We start from the raw sequence: 22,315 nt of genomic DNA, 5'->3' as shown, positions 1-22,315 counted from the left end.
GATTCAGGATATTTGAAATAATCACTGTGATGAAATACTGGGTGATAGGAATGCAGCCTACTGCCCTGCAGATGAATTCTGCCTAACAGGTAACAATTCCCAATCCATTCAAGTATCTTGCAATCTTAAGTATTCTGCCAAGAATCAAAAATAAGGGAGATGTGGGTAGCATCACCACATAGCCCTAAAATGCAGTATTCCCACAGCTAGTAGCAGACATTGGGTTTGCAAGGCATCAGGGCTGAGCCTTGTCAGGTTTACTGTCTTTAACTTTTCTTGACCTCCCTCAACTTTGTTTTACATGGCTTGGCTCTAACAGCGGTTCTTCTAATTGAAATTAGAGTTTGGTTGTAATGTGGAGCTGTAGACTGGTGAAGAAAGAGTCAGATGTAAAAGCATGTTAGCAAACATATAAACTGATGTTATGCAGACCCTAGAGGGAAGAAGCCATTACCATGAACATCATATTCCCTGCAGCGACCAATTCCCGATGCTGACAGCTCACCATAACATCCCAAAGCACTGCCATCAGAATGAAACCACCAACCTTGGGACTTAGCAGAGGAGGGGAAAGGTGAGGATAATATCAGGAAAAGGAGTAAAAACTAGAAAGTGTGTATAGGTTTTAACTGTAGTATTATTAATATTACCTTTTTCTTCCTGTATGGACTTCTTTTTCTGCAATAATTGTATCTGCTCTAGTAATGGTTCTTGTGTTAGACTGTTAAGATTCAGTTATACTAATTATAAATTCTTGGTTTTATATATATGAGACGTGTTTCCTCTTTGCCCATAAACATGATTTTGAGTGTAACAATAGATAGAGATCAAAAAACAGAGTTTCTAAATGCATTCTGGGATAAACTTTCAAAGGATCACCAAAAAAGAACATACCTTATATATACATTTCTGTATTCAACAGTTCTGACAAATTATTGAACCTGAATAAAAGAACAGAAAAATCACAGGAGACCGTGTGCAACAGAAAATAGGTGCAGTTTCAGATTCTGTGGGGAAATTTAGAAAGGCACTTCAAAATTTTTCCCTTGACATCCAAAATACAGACACAAAAAACCTGTACTTCTTTAGTCTCCATTTTTGTTGTTTATCCAAAGAATTTTTTGTTTTTCCTTTGTCAAATATTTTGGCTCATGAATGTGAAAAATTTAGCATGTTATTCACAATAGATTGAATAAATACAGGGATTTTCCAAGGGTGAGGTAGGGAGTGTGTACAGATCAGTAATATTTTCCTCTGTCAGTGGGCAAGCAACTCTGTGCAATTGGGTCAGAGCAAGGATGACTCTTAACTATGTAATCTACTCAGTTTATTCCGTATTTTTAAGCTTAAGAAGAAATCAGAATGATCATCCATGTTTGTATGATCTTCTCAGTAATTAAAGTGAGGTTCACACCAGGCCATGCATTCTGAGATGAGCTTGTGCTATTAGTGGCTTTCATCTGCTTCCCTACCGTTTGTTTTACTGTATGCACAGATGAATATTGCCTCAGGAAAAAGATCTGTAGAAAATCCTTCACTTGCAGATTTGTAGAATAAACTATTTGGATCTCAGCGCAAGTATTTGCTCTCAGTGCACGCGCATAATTTTCCCATGAATGGGATTTATGTGTGCACATCAAAAGAGTAAAATCCCTAAGGGCTCAGTTTAAACCAACAATAGCAAAGAAATTCAGGAATCTCCCACCAGAGCATGCCCTGCTTTGCCTATTTTATATCACGCAGACTTTGAATGAAATCTGTGGCAGCCAGGCAAAACAGGACATGCATTGGCTTTATGGTTGTTCATTTTTAAAGGCTTAAAATTAAGCTCTTAAGAACTCACTGGCTTCCTAATGAGAGCACATCACCCATGAGAGATAGTGTTGGTGATAGCTGGATGCAAGCAAGGTGAAGGGGTGCTCACCCCCACATGCTTGTGTGGCAGCAGCGTGGGTGTACTCACAACCATTACTCTTAACAAGGTTTTCCTGGATATGAAGGGAAAAGGCTGCGAAGTACAAAGGAGGTGCTGTGGAGGTGGCATTAGCTCTGTGATGGGGCTGGGGCTGGGGTAAGGGTACCCGAGTTTTGGACCATTTCTGTTCTGTTTCTGAGCCACAGAGGCCTGATCTATAGGTCTGAACGAGAGGCTGAGAGCAATGGGTCCCCCACTGCGGGGGCTGGCTTCTCAGGATGCCGCTGCTGAAGCCGGGGGATACTACTACTACTACTACTACTACTAATAATAACAGCAACAATAACAATAATAATAATACCACCAATAACAATAGACTAAAATTCTATGTAACTACATGAAATTATATGCTTAAAAATAATTAATTATATTCTACTATTTTCTAATTTTATATTCTTAAGGACAATAATAATATTAATCCCAAATATTCTCCTCCTGCATAAAAAAAAACCAAAAAAAAAAAACAACAAAAAAACACCAACAAAACAAAACACCAAAAACCAAAACCTTCAAAGGGGAATAATAATAGCCAGAAACCCCTGAGCACAAAGTGATGCGGAGGGAGGCGCCGGCCCCGCCCCGGCCCCGCGCAGCCCCGGGCGCGGAGCGGTGCGGACCGAGCTGCGCGGGCCGGAGCGGAGCGAGGCGGAGGCGGAGCGCGGCGATGTGCAGGATGTCGTTCAAGGTGAGCCGGGCGCCGGGGAGAGGGGCGGGGGGATGCGCCTTTGGGTTCCCGCTTTGCGCTTGCCGTGCCGGCAGTCCGTGAAGTGCTCCGTCATATTCATGGGTTCGGGGATTGATTTTATTTCTTTTTTTTTTAGGAAAAACGAGGGTGGTTTAGGGCGGAGGGAAAGAAAACAGCAGCGTCCTTCCCGGGCTATGGGGTGCACTGGGAGTGCACTGGCAGCTGATAGAGCGGACGCTTTCCACAGCTGACAGCCTCAAAAGGGTGCGGGGCTTGTGTTACATAAACTGCGAGACTCCGTGGAGCGTAAAGCTGGCTTTAGGGTGGCCGGGCTCCTGTGCTGTGGGTTTTGGTGCAGTCAGGAGCCTCCTCTTCACTTTTCCAACCGTCTCTGCTGGTGCTGGTTGTGTAATAGTTAGGAGGCAGCCTTTATCCGTGCTCTTCCTTTCAGGCTGTGGTGTCCACTGAAGCCAGGCTGGTTCATTCCCTTTGCTGCCTCCAATTCCTGTCACTTTCTGTACTTCTTCCAACCAAACCCATGCAAGAGCTCTCATTTCAAATTCAAAAACTGAAATAAGTTTTTTAATCTGAGGACAGGATTAAAAAGGTTATTTGGCAAAGAGGGAAGCAAGCAGCAATTTACTAATTATGTTAACAGATAATATTTATGATGGATGTACGTCTTCTCCTTAGTTATGCACTTTCTGGATGCTGTGCTTGCCCTTCTCTTATTGATCAGCAGCTCGGTGCCAGTCCTTTGCCATATTGCTTGTGTTGCATTACTTTATTTGATGGATTATTCCCTGTACCTGCCTCTCACTCCTGTCAAGTTATCTCCCCCATGAAGTGTCAGTGCTTCAGAGGCACCATGTCAGCTCAGTGGTGGTGTAGCGGGTGGTTTCCACCTGCAGTTATAGCCCTGGCAAGCAGGAGAATACCTTTGTTCAGTGCAGCTCAGCCTTATACTTGGTGGTGAAATCACAGGGTCATGCAACGGTTTGTGTTGGAAGGGACCTTAAAGATCATCTCATTCCAACCCCTCTGTCATAAGCAGGGACACCTCCCACTAGACCAGGTTGCTCAAAATCCCATCCAAGCTGGCTTTGGACACTTCTAGGGATGGAGCATCCACAACTTCTCTAGGCAACCTGTTCCAGTGCCTCACCACCCTCACAATAAAGAATTTATTTTGATCTAAACCTCCCCTCTTCCAGTTTAAAGCCATTTCCCCTTGTACTGTCACTACATGCCCTTGTGAAAATGTGGGGGCCCTGGATATGAACATAGTACTCCAAGTGTGGTCTCAACAGAGCAGAATAGAGGGTACCACATTCCTCAACCTGCTGGTCAAACTTCTTTTGGTGTAGCCCAGGATACACTTGGCTACAGTGCAGTCTCTGTGGTTTATTCCCATTTTGGTCCTGCAGTGGTCTCATACCCCCCTTTTTTTTTCTTAGTCTTAGTCTTTTCTGTCCTTTCATTCTGTCTCTGTGAGGTTTTTTCCACCTTCATTTCTCACAAGCATCCACCCTAGCTTCATGTTCCTGGCGATGCCAGCCTTGTCTTCTTGTATTCTTTTTTTACTTCCTTGGTTTTTTCTTCCATCCTTCAGGTCTTATTTTCTGTTATGTCTCTGTGAGCTCTTATTCTGTGCCCTGTTTCTCACTTTGTGAGAAAGTACTCCTGTTCAAGGTGGCTCACTGCTTTCCTGCCCCTCTGGAGAGTTGCAGCCCACACCTCCCTCTGCTTTATTTCTCTTTTCTGTGTCTTTTTGCTTTGCATTTTCTCTTTTTCTCAGAAAACTGTATTTTGCTTCGATCCCTACTGTCCCAGTTTGCTACTGTCTATTCATGTTTTCCATCTTAATATTCTACTTACCCATGATGTACCATTTGTCTTTCTTTCTCACTGTGTATATACACGACTATTCTCTCTTCTTCTACCAGCTTTTGCCTGTCTAACCAACATTTGTATCTTGAGTGACCTTTCTTTTTATCAGGACCCTTCATGTAAGATATATTGCTATCTAATAAAGTACTCTTTGCTCCTAAGTATCACTAACCTTTTCCATCATATCATGCTTGATCCTGATTTGCAATTCTTCTTAAAATTTTTCACTCAATTCCTCCTTTCCATTAGGACTGGATTGGAAACTAAGAAAGAAAACAGAATTTTCTTGTATTTTGACAGTAAAAGGAACACACCACTACCAGGGCTAGTGTTCTCTTTCTCCTCTCTTTTCTTTCTCTTTTCCTACTGCCTCTTTTCTTTCATCTGCAAGACCCCTGTTTAAGAACTGCACTCTTCCTCCTTAGCTGTTACCCCACTGTCACCTGGCTTTTCTCTGCAAACAGCAAGTCAGAGGTAGCCCACGGTGCTGGTGGTAACAGCATTTAAATTATATTTTTCCCCTCAGTATTCCTAAGATAACACAGATATATTAGCACAATTTATTTTTTCCTGTATCCCTGCACAGAAATGGTCTTGTCAGATTTATAATATATATTTTCCTCTAGGCCATTTTTGAATAAGTATTTTTTCTAATGTCAATACAACATGAATATAATGCCAGCTTTTCATCTATGGGCTCTTGTAAAAGCACACAAACAATCAAAATTAATAGAACAGCCAGAGTTTGAAATGAAGCTTTAGAGAACTTGATGAAGCGAAGGAAATTTTATCCTGAAAGTTGCTGATGCTGGAGCAAATGACATAATGAAACAAGCTATTTTCACCAAAGCTATTAACTAATCACTTTTTCAAACGTTTATCACATTCTGTTCCAGACTGTCAGTGCTGAGGATCGGTTGTTTAGTTTAAGGATGCTTTGGGAGCAGACTAGCTTTATGATAAGAATTACGTGAAAATTTTATCCGGTTAATCTTTTGAAATTCAACATTACCTCTCCCTAAGACGTATCTGATGAGAACAAGATTGAGTTCATAACTGAACAACAGCAGTCACATCCTGCAGCTTAAAACCCATTCATTGCTAAAAAATTATTCAATTATTTGAATTATTAATCCCAAAGTAGTGTCTTACATTTGCCTATCAGTGATGTCAGTAGTGCTGATATCACCTGAAAGTGAAGAGCACAGAGGTGTAAATCCTTGTTTGAAAGCAGAAGAGAAATTGCCGCACAGTACTCAATGGGGCTGTTCTTTATCATCTGAATGACTTTGCACTTACCATTCACTTTAGGAGGTAAAATAGCTCAGAATTGTATTTGCTTATTTTAAACTAACCACTGGATGGTTGATGGTTGTGAGTGTGCTGTGTACTCTACTTTTGTACGAGGAATCCCCAGCAATGAGGGAGCACGAGGGGTAGTAGAAGTACTAGTAGCAGTCATTGCCAATTGGGTTGAAAGCACCACAGGGAAAAATCTGGTCCTTGACACACTGGAGAATTCTTCCATTCCTTGGGTCTGATCCAAAGCACAAGGACAAGTTTGCTGAAGAGCTACTGTAGGAGCTACAGGGGGTGGGGGGAGGCAGCAGGGGGGGGGGGGGGGGGGGAAGAGGTAGGAATTTATGACTCATAAGGCTAAAGACTTTGGGCTTCTATTTCCAGCCCAAGGTAACACTGGACACTTAGTTCTTTTCTCTCCTCATGTGAGCTGGTGAAAGCAGGTAAGGAGTTCCTAAATATTCATTCCAGTTCCTACCTACCTGACCAATGGAGGTGGTGGTGGTGTATGGTATGAATAATAAAATGCAGTTGCCCTTGTAGTGTAAACTGAGCTGGATTAAATAAATCTTTCCCTTTATGGATATATTGCCATACCCCAAAGCTTTCTAAACTTTAAGGGATAGAGTGAGACAATAACAGGTAAAGAATTTGATTTTCCATTCTGTAAGGTCTAAATATAATTCTTTTGCAATAGCTTTCCACTGAATATCATAGTGATACAGCCAATAAGACAGTATTCCTAACTGCCAGCTCTATAAATAAGTTATAAATATCTGTCTAATAAATCAGAGGAAAAAGGGCAACATGGGCCACTGTGTGTTTGGGTCAGTTGTTTGCATTTACATAAAATTTTAGTGGTTGTAAGGCTAAAGATAGGAATACACTACAGCATTGCCTGCAAGGAGGATATAAACTGCAGGCTCTTCTTTGATCAACATTATCTACAGATTCTCCAGGGAAATCCATGAGCTATGAAGGGAAGATCAGAATTTAGCTTATTGGGCTTGCCAAAATATTCAGACTTCTGCAGCTATATGTGCTGGTACAAGAAATATTGTTATCAATTCATAGGAAGTGACATAATTTATTGAATTGTTGGAACTTCTCTCGTCTCAAACAGCTGCCAATTTTCAAACCTATGAATATTAAAAATGCATCCCAAGGAAAGTGCTCAGTGCAGTGGACCTGAGATAGATTGAGATTCATGATTCGTCTTGTGTCTGCTGGTTTCTGCAAAGTTTATTATCTGTATGTCAGTGAAGGGAGCAATTTAAGCTCTGCTGTACGTGTGCATTTTAAGTATCAACTGTAAAATCATTAAATCCTGATTCTCTACCACATTACATGTGTGCACTGACATTTAGACAAGGAAAAGTGTCTATTACATTTCTGAAGCTGAATGATTGACTTTTATATCCACTCTGAACTCTCTTATCATGAAGGCAGGATTCACTGGAAGGCAAGGCCCCCAGATATTTTTGACTCTGTTTTTGGTATAAGTATCAGTGAAGTGATACTTTATTGAACTGTTGGTGGTTTGGGGCCTTATTAAAAAATCAGTAGCATGAGCCTTCTCTAGGATATGTATAATTGCCATCACAGTGTTGTTTCTCCCTGTCACAGTGCTTACCTGTCAGGGCAGCACATTGACAGCTGTCTGCATGGATCAGATAAGGAGGTTAAGAGCAAAGCCCATGGCTTTTTTTTTCTGCCCTCTTCCTGTGCTGGGGCAGTGATAATTTGCTCCTACCCAGGAGAATTCACACTGTGGCATTGTTTCTAAGAGTAAGAAAGCCTCAAAAGAGTATTATATTACTATTATTTTGTTCAGCAGTGGCCTGTGTTATCTAGTTTTCAGAGTTTCTTAATTTTGCCTTTCATGTTGCCTTGCATACCTAGTAAATGAATCCAAAATCTATAAACAGCCAGATTTTAGCCTTTTTTCTAGCATCACCCAGGAGATATCACACATGCCCACAGTTACAGGGTGTTAATTCCAGGGAGGAGGCAGACCAAGCAGTCTAGGAAACACATGAGCAATACTTTTTGTGTATTGGAAGTTTATATACAGAAAAGAAGGAGATGACAGAAAGCTAACCTGAAACCCAAGAGGATGTCCTGCAGCAGGACATGTCAGCAGGATGCTTCAGCCTAACTGTGGCCAGCCCCACCACAGAAGCAAACAATACAGGTACCAATTAATATGTTGTTTTCTATGATGTCTCCCTGTGGTCTAGCATCATCATCTCTCATTACAGAGCAAACTAAGAGATATAGGCTGCCATGGACGTAGGGAAGACTTGAAACAACATGAGGTAGCACAGGAAGTCTGATCTCTTTAATTGCACAAAGAAATTAGATTAGCTTCCTTTCCGTGCTCTGGGCTTGAAAGAACAGCATGCTAAGCTGAAACTTGCCTAGCTTGAATGCAGAATGTATGCAATGTGTATATTTGTCCAATGTATCTTCCAAAATGGTTTATTTCTGCTTTTTTTTATTTTTTTTCTTTCTCTTTTTTCACCAGAAAGAAACACCACTTGCCAATGCTGCATTTTGGGCTGCAAGAAAAGGAAACCTGGCTCTCCTCCAGCTGCTGCTGAACAGTGGGCGAGTAGATGTGGACTGCAAAGACAGCGTATGCACACAATGCACCTACACCCACACCACTGATTTTGCATTACTTTTCATAGTCCACTGTGCAGAGGGTGTGGTAGGAATCTAACATGAGACATTTGAGAGTCTTAAGGCACTTAAGGATGATTTAAAACCTTCTCTTGTCAGGAAGCAAGTTTGAAACTTAAGATCATGATTTACATCAATGGCAAGGGGTTAAGAATTTGCCAGCATTCAAAAATGTGTCTTACACAGTTATTTGTGGGGCTGACATTTAAAACACAGATCCTAGCACCTCGGGCTTCTCTTTGCAAAGAAATGTCATTGTAGTAATAGATCACAGTGGAGAGTTAGCTCAATTAAGCCCAGGTAGCAATGATTCTGTCAGCTAGCAGAACTCCTCATAATTAGAAGAACTGGTGGTCTGCTAAATTCTTCCTCCTCCCCTCCAGTATCTCTGGACTGGGCACCAACATGAAGGCACAAGATTGCCAGTTGAAGAGGAGCCCAGACACGTGACAGAGAGATTTCATGGGCATTTTCTCACTGTAATTGACATGGGTTGAAATTAGTTTTGAGATTAGAAATGGGTTGATAACACGGATAACGACTATTTCTTTCTATTCTGCCTGTAACATATGGTGAGATACTTGATTGTGCTAAGCTGTGTCAAAGAGCAGGAGAAAACTGAGGTTGGGAAGTTCCAGGTTTCTTTCCCTTGGCATGGGGACTGACTGACATGGAGTCATGCCAGTGTTGTACAGGATTAGTGCCATTTCAAGCCTGAAACATGAACCTGCCACAGCTTCTCTCACTTTGAATACCCTCAAAGTGCAAGAGATTTTTTTAAGCACATTGACTTTAACCTATCTTTTCATTTTCATTTCATTTTTGCTGTGTAGGCAAGAATTTGTCCTACAGTACTTCTGGAGCTGGTGCTATGACTGTCCTTCTGCCAGGGAGGGAAGGATGTTCAGATGGAGGCTTGAAGTAAACAGGACAGAGATCAATGTAAAAAAATAAGGTCCACTACTGCTCATTTTTTCACAAAAAAAGACTAACTTTGGTCAAGAATTTTCACACTGCACTGCATTATTAATTGTATCAGACATACACATTTTCTAGACTAAATTATTTTTGTACAATTAAGACCACATGCTTCTTTTTTGCAATGTCACCTATTTCTTCTTTAAATTGAAGTGGTGTGGGGGGAATGTTTTAGAAGTATGAGTTTCATCCTTATATGCATATGGTTTTCGCATATTATCCATACACCACACACATATAACCTCAATCTTACTTGGTTCACTGGAACAGTGACCTTATAGTGTACTGAGGGAACATATTTCTGGACAGAAAGTTCTCTTTTATAATGTGAAGAGTCACAAAATGAGTTTGCTCTGATTGTTTGAATAGGGAATTAGTGTTCAAATCACCCAGCCCCTACTCCTGACTGTGACTCAGAATAAGTGACTCAGCTGAGTCACTCAGCTCCTGTGTCTAAGGTTATTCTTCTGGAAATGATGCAAAGATCTTTGGGATTCTGTGATTTAAAAAAGCCTGTGTATTAAAAAAAAATTCTTTTTATTCTTGTGGCACTTACTGTCAGGCAATAAGGCAAAGTATTTTTATACATATCTGTTGAACAGTCAGGCCTTAACACTGCAGGCAAGTCTGTAATGTTTTTGCTTAAACACCTGCTAATTGCTCATTTTCAAAGTATTCTTGATAGTAAGTTTAAAATGATAGCAAGTTATTTGATGACCATAATCTTCCTTCAGCTTTTCAGAAGGGATGCTGTCTCTTTCAGACAGCCTGATTCATTGCTGTAGGTGTCTGTTGAAGGTACTGACTTATTTTTCCTTACCCCCAGCTTGGCACAACAGCTCTGATGGTGGCATCTTACTATGGCCACATAGATTGTGTGCGGGAATTGGTGTTGCAAGGAGCAGATATCAATCTGCAGAGAGAGGTAGGAGAAGTTCTGCATTCAAACAGGGCTTGATTAAGTTTGTTGTTTGTTTATTACAAATAATAATAGACAGTTGTCTGTGGCTTTTTGCCAGTTGCTTCTTTGTCACTTGCTGTGCAGTGCATGTATAACAGGGTCTGTTCTCCTGACAGCATCAGAGAATCAGATATCTGGAGTTTATAACAGAAAATGAGATGCCAGAGGTACATTTAAAAATAACTTATCAAACATTTTCAGCACATATGGTTGGGGAGGGTCAGTTACACCTGAGATGTAACCCCCCCAGGTTATGCCATTTATGTATTTGCAGTTTTACTTATTGGCACAATAATTTACAGCTCTCTAGATGGAATAAATGATAAATCCTTTACCTTTTAATTTGCATCCTGGTTGTTAAAATTGAGTAGGTGCCATTGCTAGCACAGGGGTTATTTTGACTTGGTATTCTTTAGAGTTTCTACCTCTTAGTCTGAGACAACTCATTTCTAACAATCACACAACTTGATCACCCATACCCTTCCCTACATCTCTGCTTTGCATTCAAGGCATCTCTTGCACCATGACATGCTTGCTTGTGGAATGGACATCAGTGACTCGTTTTGGGAAACAGCCTTTCACTCATGCTCCATGCAAATGGTTGTAAGGAGTATGCAGTTACTCTGCTCTGTGTGTTGGCTACACAGAGCAGAATTGCTCTGGGATAACCACAGTTGTACTGGTCCTAAGAGCAGCTTAAGGAGGACATACAGTTACATGGGGTGGCAGCATGTAGTGCAGGACAGCAGTATGCTGGTTGCTCTAATAATACAAGCCAATGTTTCTTACTTTCCTTGGTTACCTGGAACTAGAGCATTAATCTCATGCTGACATCTGTAAGTTACTGAGTCAGTGAATGCCATGGTTGATGATATAAGTGTCTTTGCACTTACTGGCCTAAACTTGCTCTAATCATGATTGTCAGTGTCTTTCAGTGGGGTCCTGTTCTAACAAAACATATATTTAAACATGTGCCTTCCCCCAGGTAAATATTGCTTGGAAAGCAGCTACAAAAGAAAAAGCTGAGAACAGTTTTATGGAGCTGCTCATGAGTATCACTAAGGATATACTGATTCAACAAGCCAACAAAAAGAGAAACATTGAAAGCCTCCAAAATCACTCTGTTGCAGAAAAGGAGCAGAACAGATGAAATTTAAGCCCTAAAGACCAATGGCATTGCTCTGCAATTAAATACACATACTCAAACCAGTGCTCTTGTGCTCTGAAGTTGTAGTGAAGCTTGGGGAAGTGAGTGCCCCATAAATGTGTCTCCAGGAGAAGGGGTTCTGAAATGGTCTAAAGGGGCTATGTGCTATTGTAAAGGCTTTTGGTACTGGAGTGAATTTCATGTGTAGCTCCCCTTTCCTGCAACTTCTATGTGGGATGAGAGAGCCCAAAGTCAGGAAAACCTGCGTGTCTTTTCTTTCTCTCTTTCTTCCTTCCTTCCCTATTTTCTCCCTTCAATCCAGCCATTAAAAGCTTACATAATGATTTTTGGGGTCTTGATTTGCTCACATGTTAATGACAGTATGTTACACAACTTCTATAAAATACGGGGTTTCAGTTCTTCTTGGATTTCACTCAAGTGTATGATGCTGGACAGATTTCCCAGTGCAATGGGAAGAAGACTGAGTTAAGATACCTAGTGTCCTCTGCAGTCCTCAAAATCATCATTCAGCTGATATTCAACTGATTGAGCTCAATACTTTTTCATTGGAAATGTATACTCAGTCCTTATTTGCATGTATATTCAGTTGGGTGTGTTATGTGTTTGGAGTTCTTTTAATACATTTTTCTCTTACAGTCAGGTGCAACTCCTCTGTTCTTTGCTGCACAACAAGGCCACAATGATGTAGTGAAGTTTCTCTTCTCATTTGGAGCCTCCACTGAATTTAAGAATAAAGTAAGATGATGGGTCTATTTTTGCATGATGATACATTCTGACAATCAAGGCTGTTTTTTCATATTCTCATGAAATATGACAAGACAGTGCTAAGATGATAAAAGGATTTCCTCACTTGAACATTTTCTGAGTAATATGCATAATGCAATACATTGTAAAAATATTAACTTGTGACTAGTTTTTATTACCTAGACTTAATAGCATAAGTTGATCAAAGATCTGTCCCTTAATAGTGATATCAGTCTTTCCTCTTAAGCCATCCTCCAATACAAGATCAAAGGGTCTTTTTGTACATGTTAGATATGATCTCAGTTTAGGTGTTTATGTACTTCACTTGCATAGACAGATATTCCATCTGCATTGGGATATCTCTGCATACCACCATAGGATGCATAGGAGTATAATGGCTTCAGTCCTCCCTAAATTCCCATTTACCCATCTGTAAAAGAAGATGAAATACACCTCAGAGCTTTTATTTCTTTGTTCAGGCAGGTCCTTTTACAACATCTTAGAACAGTCAAAAATGCAGGCAGCAGAGCCTGGGTTCGTCACCCCTCATGGGGTGAACAGCAACAAGCACAGCAGTTCATCACTGACAGCAGTACATCAACTAAGTTTCTTGGCACAAGGCAGTACTAGCACCTCTGCCTTCAGCAAACAGAACCAAAAGCAACATGTTTTCATTAAATATACTTGTCCTTGACATGCTAGCCACATCTCGAAGCATTCCCATAATCTGGGGAGGACACTTGCCAGTCACTCTGGGATCCATAGCATTGTGTTTGAAGAAGGAATAGTTCTTTATCCCACAGCACCCAATTTTTCAAGATACTCTAGACTGTGATTTGAATGATTCCCTCAATCCATACCTGCTTTCTGCAGTCCCTGGAAATATAGGCTCTAAATACAAAGGAAATTGATGGAACACCAGAAACTCAATTCTTTATGCTCCAGAGGCTAAAAATCCTAAGGTTTTGTGGACAGAGTCCACACATGCCCTTAGAGTAGTATTCCAGTACCTCAGGGAGCTATACTTGTGGTGAAAAGCTCTCTGACCACAGCAGCAATCAGTAATAAAAACATGAATGAAACTGTAGCCGTTTAACACAACAGCAAGTGCAGCTGTAAAACTTGGCAATGCAGGAGGTTGCAATGTTAAATACAGTAGCTGGATTTTAAAGTGCTGAATAATTTCTTCTGGGACAGATTTATAGGGTAAAACTGCACATTAAAATAAGCATTGCTTCTCTGACTTTTATTTCAGGATATAGGTGAGGCTAAGCAAGATTCAGAAAGGGAATCTTCCCTTGCATTCAGCTGGGAAGTCAGAGGCTCATACCTTGTTCTATCTAGGCGGACAATTACATTTTCACTGAATCTTTCCACAGCCTGTAAACTAGGAGTTTGTGAAGAGGCCAAGACTTGATCCAGAAGGTGAACAACAGGCTTGAAATTGTCTGATCCTTCATGACAATATATGATCTTTTATGAAGCATGCAAAATATATTGATGTAAGACACTAGGGCAGATAAAAGGGAGCGAAGATCTAAATTAAAAAGAAATATTTCTGCATTCAGCTGCTCCAAATGGCTTCCATCTTTGGACAAATGCAAATTTGGGCTCTTCTGTTGCTCGCCTTGAAACTTTACCTCCATCTCCCCTTTTCCTGCCTACCTCTTCTTCTGAATCCAGACCTAACTTGGCCCATATGCCAGTCCTAAATATCTTTTAAGCTGCAGGATGCTCTTCCTCTGCAGACCACAGCTTTCTGCCATTTCCACACAAGCTGGTCATAAGACAACACCAACTCCCACTGGACATAACATGAGAAACTGATGTGTGATGTGCATGTGAGGCTCTTTTCCAGTAGCATCACCCGACATACCTGTCCAAGTATTCCCTCCTTCTCATCCTTCTTCAAGAAGTGTATCGATCACTTCAGCACTCACGGTGTGACACAAGCTACAGTGCCTGAAAAGGTTCTCAGAAGCTGAACAAAGGATTGCTGAGTTACTATGAACCTGTGCCAGATGAAAGTGACACTTGTTTAAAAAGTTGAGGTAGACTATCATGTCCATGCTCTCTTTGCTGCAAGGATCTGCTCTCTCTGGACACTAGTATGAGGGCTTTGCTAAATGCACCATTAATGCTGGGACCTATCCTGGATATTTCCATGTTCATTCTTTCACTCATTCCTTTCTTGGGTACTGCAGCTCTTTTGAAATGAAGATCTAGACACAGGAATCTAAATGTTTATAGCTTCCAGGCTGGACTTTGGTAACCCACTGAATTTTTAGACTGAGACTGGGTGAGAAACTAACTACTTTGTGCAGCAGTGTGCACTTGAGCAGGAGGCATTAGTGAGATGCAGTGCATTGACAGTGCACATCTTCCATTGGCCTGCTAGTGTGGTTTTGTATCAGTCCAATTTTCTGATTCAGTAATGTGGTTTTCATAGCCTGGAATTATTCCATTGTTCTCTTAAGAGGTGACCAAGGTAACAGGCTCCTCCGTCCCTCTCAAACCCCAGAAACAAATAGTTGACAAAATATGCCTTTTCAGGTTAGAGATAAGGCATTTTCTGACTAAGACATTCAGTTGGGAGCAGCACTGGAAAAGGTATGGCTGATCCTGGTTGTTTTTAAAGGGCACTGCAAAACGGATCAATTTGCAAAGAATATATATATTTCTATTATAAATGAAGACGTGGAATTAAAATAAGAAAAAAATTGAATGTATCTTAGAAAACAGAGATTTTAAAACAAAGAAATGCAAAGCCCAACACCTTTTCATGCACTTACCTGTAAATTGTAATTACTATATTTGTTACTCATATATGAGAGTGCTGGAGAACTGTCTTAATACAGGTGTGCAATTCTTGTTACCCCTTGTGTCATTAGAGTTGATATTTACTATGGCAGGCAAAGCAAGCATTCTAACACAGTGTAATAAAATAATTAGCAATAAAAGCTGATGTTGTAAAGAGAATGGATAGTACTACTGAAGGTTAATTATTATATATATATATAAATCAATAATATTATTCTGCATTGTCCCAGTCTGGCATCCATAAAAGTATGTAACATAGATTGAAACTTTTTTTCTTTTATTCCGATACACGTTATAAGCATGTGGGTTCTTAAAAGAGTTTGCGTAGTGGCAAACCCTGTTTTCTGAGCAGTACTGCGGGTCAAGCGGTATGTTAGAGGCTATTTTGCAGCAAGTAGTGATTGCAGAAGATCAGTTCCCCTCCCCTGTAGCATATTTCAGAGATGGTAAAACAACACATAATTCTAAGCTACTTTCAGGCGACGATGACAGGCGAAGGAAGGGTAGGCAAATAGACAGTGGTCTTACTGAGTGCTGCTGTTTCAGTTACTTGCATTGGAGATTGGCGGCTCTGTTATGTGCTGTCAGTGGGGAGGACAGACTGGGCGTAAGAAAAATGTTTTCTGGGGAAGAATTACAGAGGTAGCGGAGAGAACTGGCTCCTATCTGAGCTGGGAGGGTTTGCCGTGCAGGAGTAATAGAAGCTTCATTGTGTCAGGAAAACAGGATATGAGCATGACATGAACCCAAGGCCACGTGCTTTCTCTAAGACGCTGCACCAACAGCCTCCTGCCCACTGCACAAGGGCGAGTGCCCCGGGAGTGCCTCAGTACTTGCTCACGTGTCCAGCTCCCACTTGCTACTCTGCTCAGAGTTTCCAAGAAGCTTGCCAGTACCAAAGATGCTGCTTCAGCTTTTTACTTGTCTCAGCTGAAGCCAAAAAGGAAAAAGGGAATCACGTGGCTGAAAGGGATATTAAAACTCTGTAATTTACTGGTTTCCCCCCCCCCCCCCCCATAACTTATCTGCTTTCCCGTGGTCTGTAAAACATTGGGGTGTCCAGCTACAGCCTTCTGGAGTAAAGTGTAAGAGAAAGCCAAATGGAAGCTCAGTAGGGTGATAGGGGGACTGAGTTTTCTCCTTCTAAGAAACAATGGACCTTTACACTGTTTGACAGTTCCTTGATTTAACTAAGTGTTGTCTTACCACATGGTCAGTGGAAAAGATTCCTGCCCCCAACTTGCCTTTATTACAGAAAGATCTGTATCTGCTTTTTCACAGTGGTACCCCAACTTAGAGCATGCAGAGGAATCCCAGTCCCTTCTGTTGAATCAGACATGCAGTAGAGCAGGTCTTTGAGCTCAGTTGTCCTCCTGATCAGGGACCAAATATTTGAGCCAAGAAGTTGTTACCCTGTTCTTTCTGACACAGTAAATATTTGACTCAGAGTGGACAGATGGAACTGGGAACCACCCAATACTTTTTTTCTGACCCCTGGACTCTGATCAGGCTGATCTAGGAAAACTTAGTCCCTCTAATCTGAAAGATCCAAATGGTATATTCTGGAATTAGGTTATTATTTGAAAAAAAATGTCTCTGTCTAAAACTGTTCACTGGATTGAACCAAACACTTGACCAGGATCTCCACTTTGAGTCACTTAGGCATCTCTTGGGAGGTAGTATTGCCTTTCTTAAACCCCAAGCTATCACATCTCCCAGGATGGGATCACACATTTGGATTCCAAGCTGGTCTTTAACTCTGCCATGCTAACTGTGGTTGCTTTGCAGGCTTGTCTTTTATTTGGGACCTGTCATTTGGTTCCCTACAGAAATTATGGTAATAACCAGTCAATCTTCTAAAAATAAGAAGAGTTTATTGAGAACACAAAAATTTTAGAAAACAAAAGCCAGATCATAAAATAATAAACAAATATTTCCCATATGCAACTCACTGAGCATGCCTATTTACCCTCGATACAGGAAACCTCAACATTTTTAAGGTTCATGAAACTCATCCTTCCCTGCCTCTCCACAGAGAACCTCCAATCTGGGTATCATAGTTTCTCTTCTTAATTCACTAACCTTTCTCTCTCAATTTCCTTCGGGGGGAAGAGTCTTTAAAAATGTCTGGGTTTTGTTTGTAGCCCTTTGATCTGGTAAGTCACCACTCAGGCAAAGAGGCTTTTGGCTGGTTGGAGACGGGAAACAGGTTTCACAAAGCTATTAGCTTTTCCATTGTCTTTTAAGTGTGTATAAGGTGTTTTTTAATCCAGGAACAATAGTGATTGCTTTTGTGTTTTGTTCCAGCAGCTCCTATTAAATTACAGTAGTTTAATTTGGCAGGAATGTCTAATGTCTCATTGTATTTATAGAGAAACTTAGCTCCACTGACCTGATTACACACTGTATTTACTCAAATAATCCAGAATTAGTAGGCAATCCTTAGACTGTCACACAACAGCCTTACATCTGTGATTTCTCTGACACTCAAGCGTTCTTTGTTTTTCAATGTTGTAGGGAGGAAGGGTAAATATGAGGTTTTGAGAATAGCTATAAACAGTGCCCGTGGGTTGTTTCAGTCATGTCAGAGCTTGAGTTTTCATGAGGCTAATATAGCCGTGAAATAGCACCACTGATTAATAAATTTGATTGGCACTTCTCATTATAAAAGATCCATTTAGGCCATTCAAGCTGTAACTGCTTTTCTGGATATCTGTCTACGTGGAAAATTTCAGACAAAACTTTATAGCTATTTCAGAGAACAAGTTTGAGGCAAAACACAGTCATGTGGCCACATTAATAACAGCTCTAGAAACCATTTATCTGAACTTTAGATAGCTTATCTTGTGGAGGAGAGGCTAGAGACTGGGAGAATGCAGGGAAGGAGAGAGAAGACCTGTAGTGTGGATGTTTTGGGCTGTGCATCATCTTTGCATGATGGCATGGTTCCATCCCAGGCAGAAGAACTTCCCTTCCATATCAGTGTCAGAAATACTGGTAATTTTTGAGTAGGTCACAGCACACTTAAGATGGCAAGACCTATGTTTGCTATCTCATTTGTTTCAGCTGGTTCAGAGTCAATTGCCAGCAACTCTGAGGTGCTTCCGTTCTCAGATGACTCCCAAGAGAGTGCCTCTACGAGCAGGATTTAATGCATGTGCCTAGGTCTCCCTTTAGTGGTGATATGCAGCAACTATAACTGGCTGGGATTGATCCTACCTGCAGGGATTGTTTCTTAAGCAGAGGTAACAGGATCATGGGTTTGGTCCAACTCACACTTCTACAATCAGCTAGCATACTTTAAAATGCTTCCCCCTCCCCCCTACTTGTCTTCAGTCCAAAAATCCACAGATGAGAGGCAGGACACAACAGGGCACAAGGTTCTGGCCAAAGAAGAGCAGATGATCCATAGGCTTTGGAGCAGGGGAAAGGTGTGCTGTCCTTCCATCGGTGGAAGAGCTTGGCAGGCACGAGGGATTTGGCTGTAAAAGCAAGAGACATGGCGGCGCTTGGAGTTTTGAAGGGAACAAAACTTCTAGTGGCAAAGCAGAAGATGAAGAAAAAACCCAGAATTTTCTTAGTTCCTATCCCTCCCTAAAAAAACTCGGGAAAAATAATGACAGAGCCAAGTTTAAAGATTTATGTGGCAAGACTTGGTATTAAAATTATGAAAGATTCAGTAGCTAGTCACTATAAAACTGCCGTGAGCCAAATTCTGAAAAGCCTTAAAGCCTTTGGCACGCGCCCTCTCACCTGGCTGTACCCACTCTTTGCTTTTTCACAGGATGGAGGTACAGCTCTTCTGGCTGCCTGTCAGTATGGGCACGCAAAAGTAGTGGAAACTCTGTTGAAGCACGGCGCCAACATTCACGATCAGCTCTACGTGAGTTATTTGACACACATAATATTGACAGTGATGGTGGTGGAACAAATGTGCTGTTGGTTGGACAACAGCAGACACTCTGGCTCCAGCACAGAGAGGCATTTGCCAAATGTTGTGGTTTTATAGTACTCTGCCCTTCTAAGATGTGAATTTTGTTAACTGTCTGCTTTTCATGATGCTGAGAGAAGTAGCACAAAATCACAAAAGGTGCTTTGGCTGCCTTTTGGTTTGGTATCTGTATGAAAGACATGTACTAAATCTGGGTCTGAATTATGTTGTTTGGTATTTGTGAATCTCCAGTTTGCCAGTGTTTTGGGCAAAGAATGGTTAAAGTGGCTGAACTGGTGTTATTTAGTTGACTTTTCAGAAGGTTGGATTGAACCAATGAAGCTCTGGATTTAATTTACTCCAACAGAGACACAGATAAGTCGAACTTTTCAGCATTCAACAGAAATGAGTGGCAGATTTTCCCTCTGCTTCCCACCACTCTTTCCTACCCCAGGGCACTCAAGACTGACAAAGAGGAAGTTGTTTCTCCGGGATATATGAGTTTTTTCAGCTGTTTCCACTGGCTTTGGATCTGCAGGGTGCTGTTGCACTCTCAGTTCCCATCTTAGGGGCTGCTGACTGCAGAAGTCACCAGTGCACTGGGGGCTGTGCACTGGGGGTTAGGGGCTGTGCACGGTCATATGGGGGGTCCCCATCTTGGTGCTGCCCTCACCCTTTATTTATAAAGAAGGCTGTTCCTCCCTTTCTGCTGTGCAAATAGCAATTGTCTTTCTAATCTGAGGGCAGTGATTCATACCTCTGTACGGTAATCCCAGGGGTTGCCACTCAGTTTAAAAATAGCTGTGCTGCCACACCTGCAGACACTTACCCAGAGGTGAAGGCAGTAAAATAACTTCCTTGTTAGTCTCCTGGAAATGAGCTATATTTGCAATTGGATTTAGAAATATATTTTTATTGCTCATGGATATTGGGCAAAGCCAGTCAGAAACAGCTCCTTAAGAATATAAGAGCACAATCTCTTGAAAATAAGTGTTTTGTGGGACATGGCCAAGCTGCATTTGCAAAGTGGTATCTGGATGGCAGTTTCACTGGCAGGCAACCAAATGAGAGGGATTTCCAGCATGCCTTTGGATACTCCTCCCAGAACCATTGAGATCTATGTTTTAGTCTTAAATAGACTCAGGTGAGGGTTCAAGAGGGCAGAAGACAAGAGAATACCTTAATTAAATAGTATTTCTTGCAGAACTATGTTATAGCCTCAAGACAGCTTTCTCATTGCAGTATCAATTCAAACCAAATAGGTGTCAGGAAATGCAAGATTCTCCATCTTGATTGATGCTACAATAAAGACCTTTTTTAATATTACACAACCTTGTTTACTTTTTAAATTGAAATGTTCTCACTGTATCTGTCTCTGGGGGAAGCCTGCAAAGGCTCTGATACCATCACCCTTTTTCTCACATAGCAACCAGAGAAAACAGCCCCTCACAGAGCACAGGGGTGTGCATTTATAGTGCCAGTAGACACCTCTCTTGTTTACCAGGACATTTGTCTTGCAATCAATGTCAGACACTCTAAATTCAGTCCCTGGGGCGTTATATTCAGCTCATGCTTCACCAAGTCTGTGCTGAGTTTTGCAGGAAGAGGAGTAGCTAAGCACTCTTTCTGCAGACAACAGCATTCCGTCCCAACTTGGTGATATGCCAGTGAGGTCAACAACAGGCTTTCATTAGAATGCCCTATATTTTGTGATAAGCATCTGCCTGAGTTGGAATGAGGTGTGTACTTGCACATCTGAGATGCAGTGAGGGGGTTCATTCATGTTTCTATTTAAACTAAGTGAGTCTCAGCTTCTGGAAAAACTTGCCCGAGCACGTTCTGTGCTGAGTGCTGTGGATATAGGATGGGTAAACACCTGTTCCACCCTCAGTACAGATTTCTATTTCTAGCTGGTTGGATGGATTATAACGCTGTTTGAATATGTTTCATCAAAAAAACTTAATGAAATACGACTTTTAAATTTTCTTCCCAGGGGAGAAGTTTCTGTGAAGTCAAATTCTGAGAGCATCTGCACATGAAAGACATACTGAAGAAAAATAAAATCCTGTATTTGTTCAAAATTTATTCTTTCACAAGCTTTTTGTAGGAAAATTCTGGTTTCTAATAGGGCTATGAAATACTTTTAGATTGCTATATTACAGGTGAAGTCTCTTCTACACGATGTGCCGGAGCAGTGGCATGGTAGTTGCTGGGGAAAGACAGGAGTATGGCACAGTCTTTACTCCTTCAGCCTCAAGAGCAGACTTCAGTGTTGAGAACTCCAGTTTTGCAAAGTACTTGAACATGTTTTCACCATGTGTCTATGTAGCAGAATACTTTGCATGAGCATATAAAAGTTAAATGAACCTATATTGCTATACAGGAATTAATTTCTAGTTATGTTGATCAGTGCTTCAAAGAACTACACTCTTAGTATTCCAGACCCAGGATTTTTAGCTCAGTTTGATATACTTGCGTATACTGAATGAAAATGTTACCGTAGTTTATTATGAACTAGACTTTGGATTTTGATAATTAGTTCTTAAGCATGGCTTTTTATCTGCTGTTACACAGCATACTGACTCAAGAATGAGAACTTGATTCAGTTTGATTTGGTTTTGTGTAGAAAAATGGCATCATTTCAACACGATGTAAGGTGGCTGTGTTTGTTCTTAGGATGGAGCTTCTGCAATTTTCCTGGCGGCACAGGGAGGCTATCTGGATGTCATCCGACTGTTGCTTTCTTCAGGAGCAAAGGTTAACCAGCCACGGCAGGTATGCTCAACACCTCAGGGTTGGCTGGCTTCTAATTTTTTACAGTTATGAAAAATTAACACTGGAATTTTGTCCAGGCATTAGGTTCCCATGGAGGTGTTTCACAAGAACGCAGTTTGTGGCTGTGCCCACATTCTGTGTTTTAGTTCAGGTTGGTAATGTGATTTTCAAGTGAGTATCTCAGTCATTTCTGCTCGCACACAAACTAGACCATTTTTGGAAGAAGTGAAACTAAAAGCTCTGTTCCAGGTCTGCACCCATTGTGCTTACACCCCATGAGTCACCACTCCTAGAGGTATTTAAAAGACGTGTAGATGTGGCACTTGGGGGCATGGTTTAGTGGTGGACTTGGCACTGCTGGGTTAACGATTGGACTCAATGATCCTAGAGGTCTTTTCCAACTT

The 22,315-nt window shown here is 41.2% G+C and overlaps 1 protein-coding gene across 1 annotated transcript in view; it reads left to right on the top strand.

Annotated features, from left to right (window-relative positions):
• Nucleotides 1-2,592: 2,592 nt before the first annotated feature.
• ANKRD29 (ankyrin repeat domain 29) overlaps nt 2,593-22,315 on the top strand; it is a 33,372-nt gene continuing 13,649 nt past the window's right edge. Inside the window, exons 1-6 of the mRNA XM_051775551.1 lie at nt 2,593-2,660; nt 8,377-8,487; nt 10,339-10,437; nt 12,278-12,376; nt 18,990-19,088; nt 21,813-21,911. Coding sequence (XP_051631511.1) covers nt 2,640-2,660; nt 8,377-8,487; nt 10,339-10,437; nt 12,278-12,376; nt 18,990-19,088; nt 21,813-21,911 — 528 coding nt within the window. The 5' untranslated portion in view covers nt 2,593-2,639. The remainder of the gene's footprint in view (nt 2,661-8,376; nt 8,488-10,338; nt 10,438-12,277; nt 12,377-18,989; nt 19,089-21,812; nt 21,912-22,315) is intronic.

The sequence above is a fragment of the Manacus candei genome, unplaced genomic scaffold (genome assembly GCF_025592945.1).
Source record: "Manacus candei isolate 608988 ecotype Guabito, Panama unplaced genomic scaffold, ASM2559294v1 h1tg000008l, whole genome shotgun sequence".
Lineage (NCBI taxonomy): Eukaryota > Metazoa > Chordata > Aves > Passeriformes > Pipridae > Manacus > Manacus candei.
This window is presented reverse-complemented; position numbering and strand designations above follow the sequence as displayed.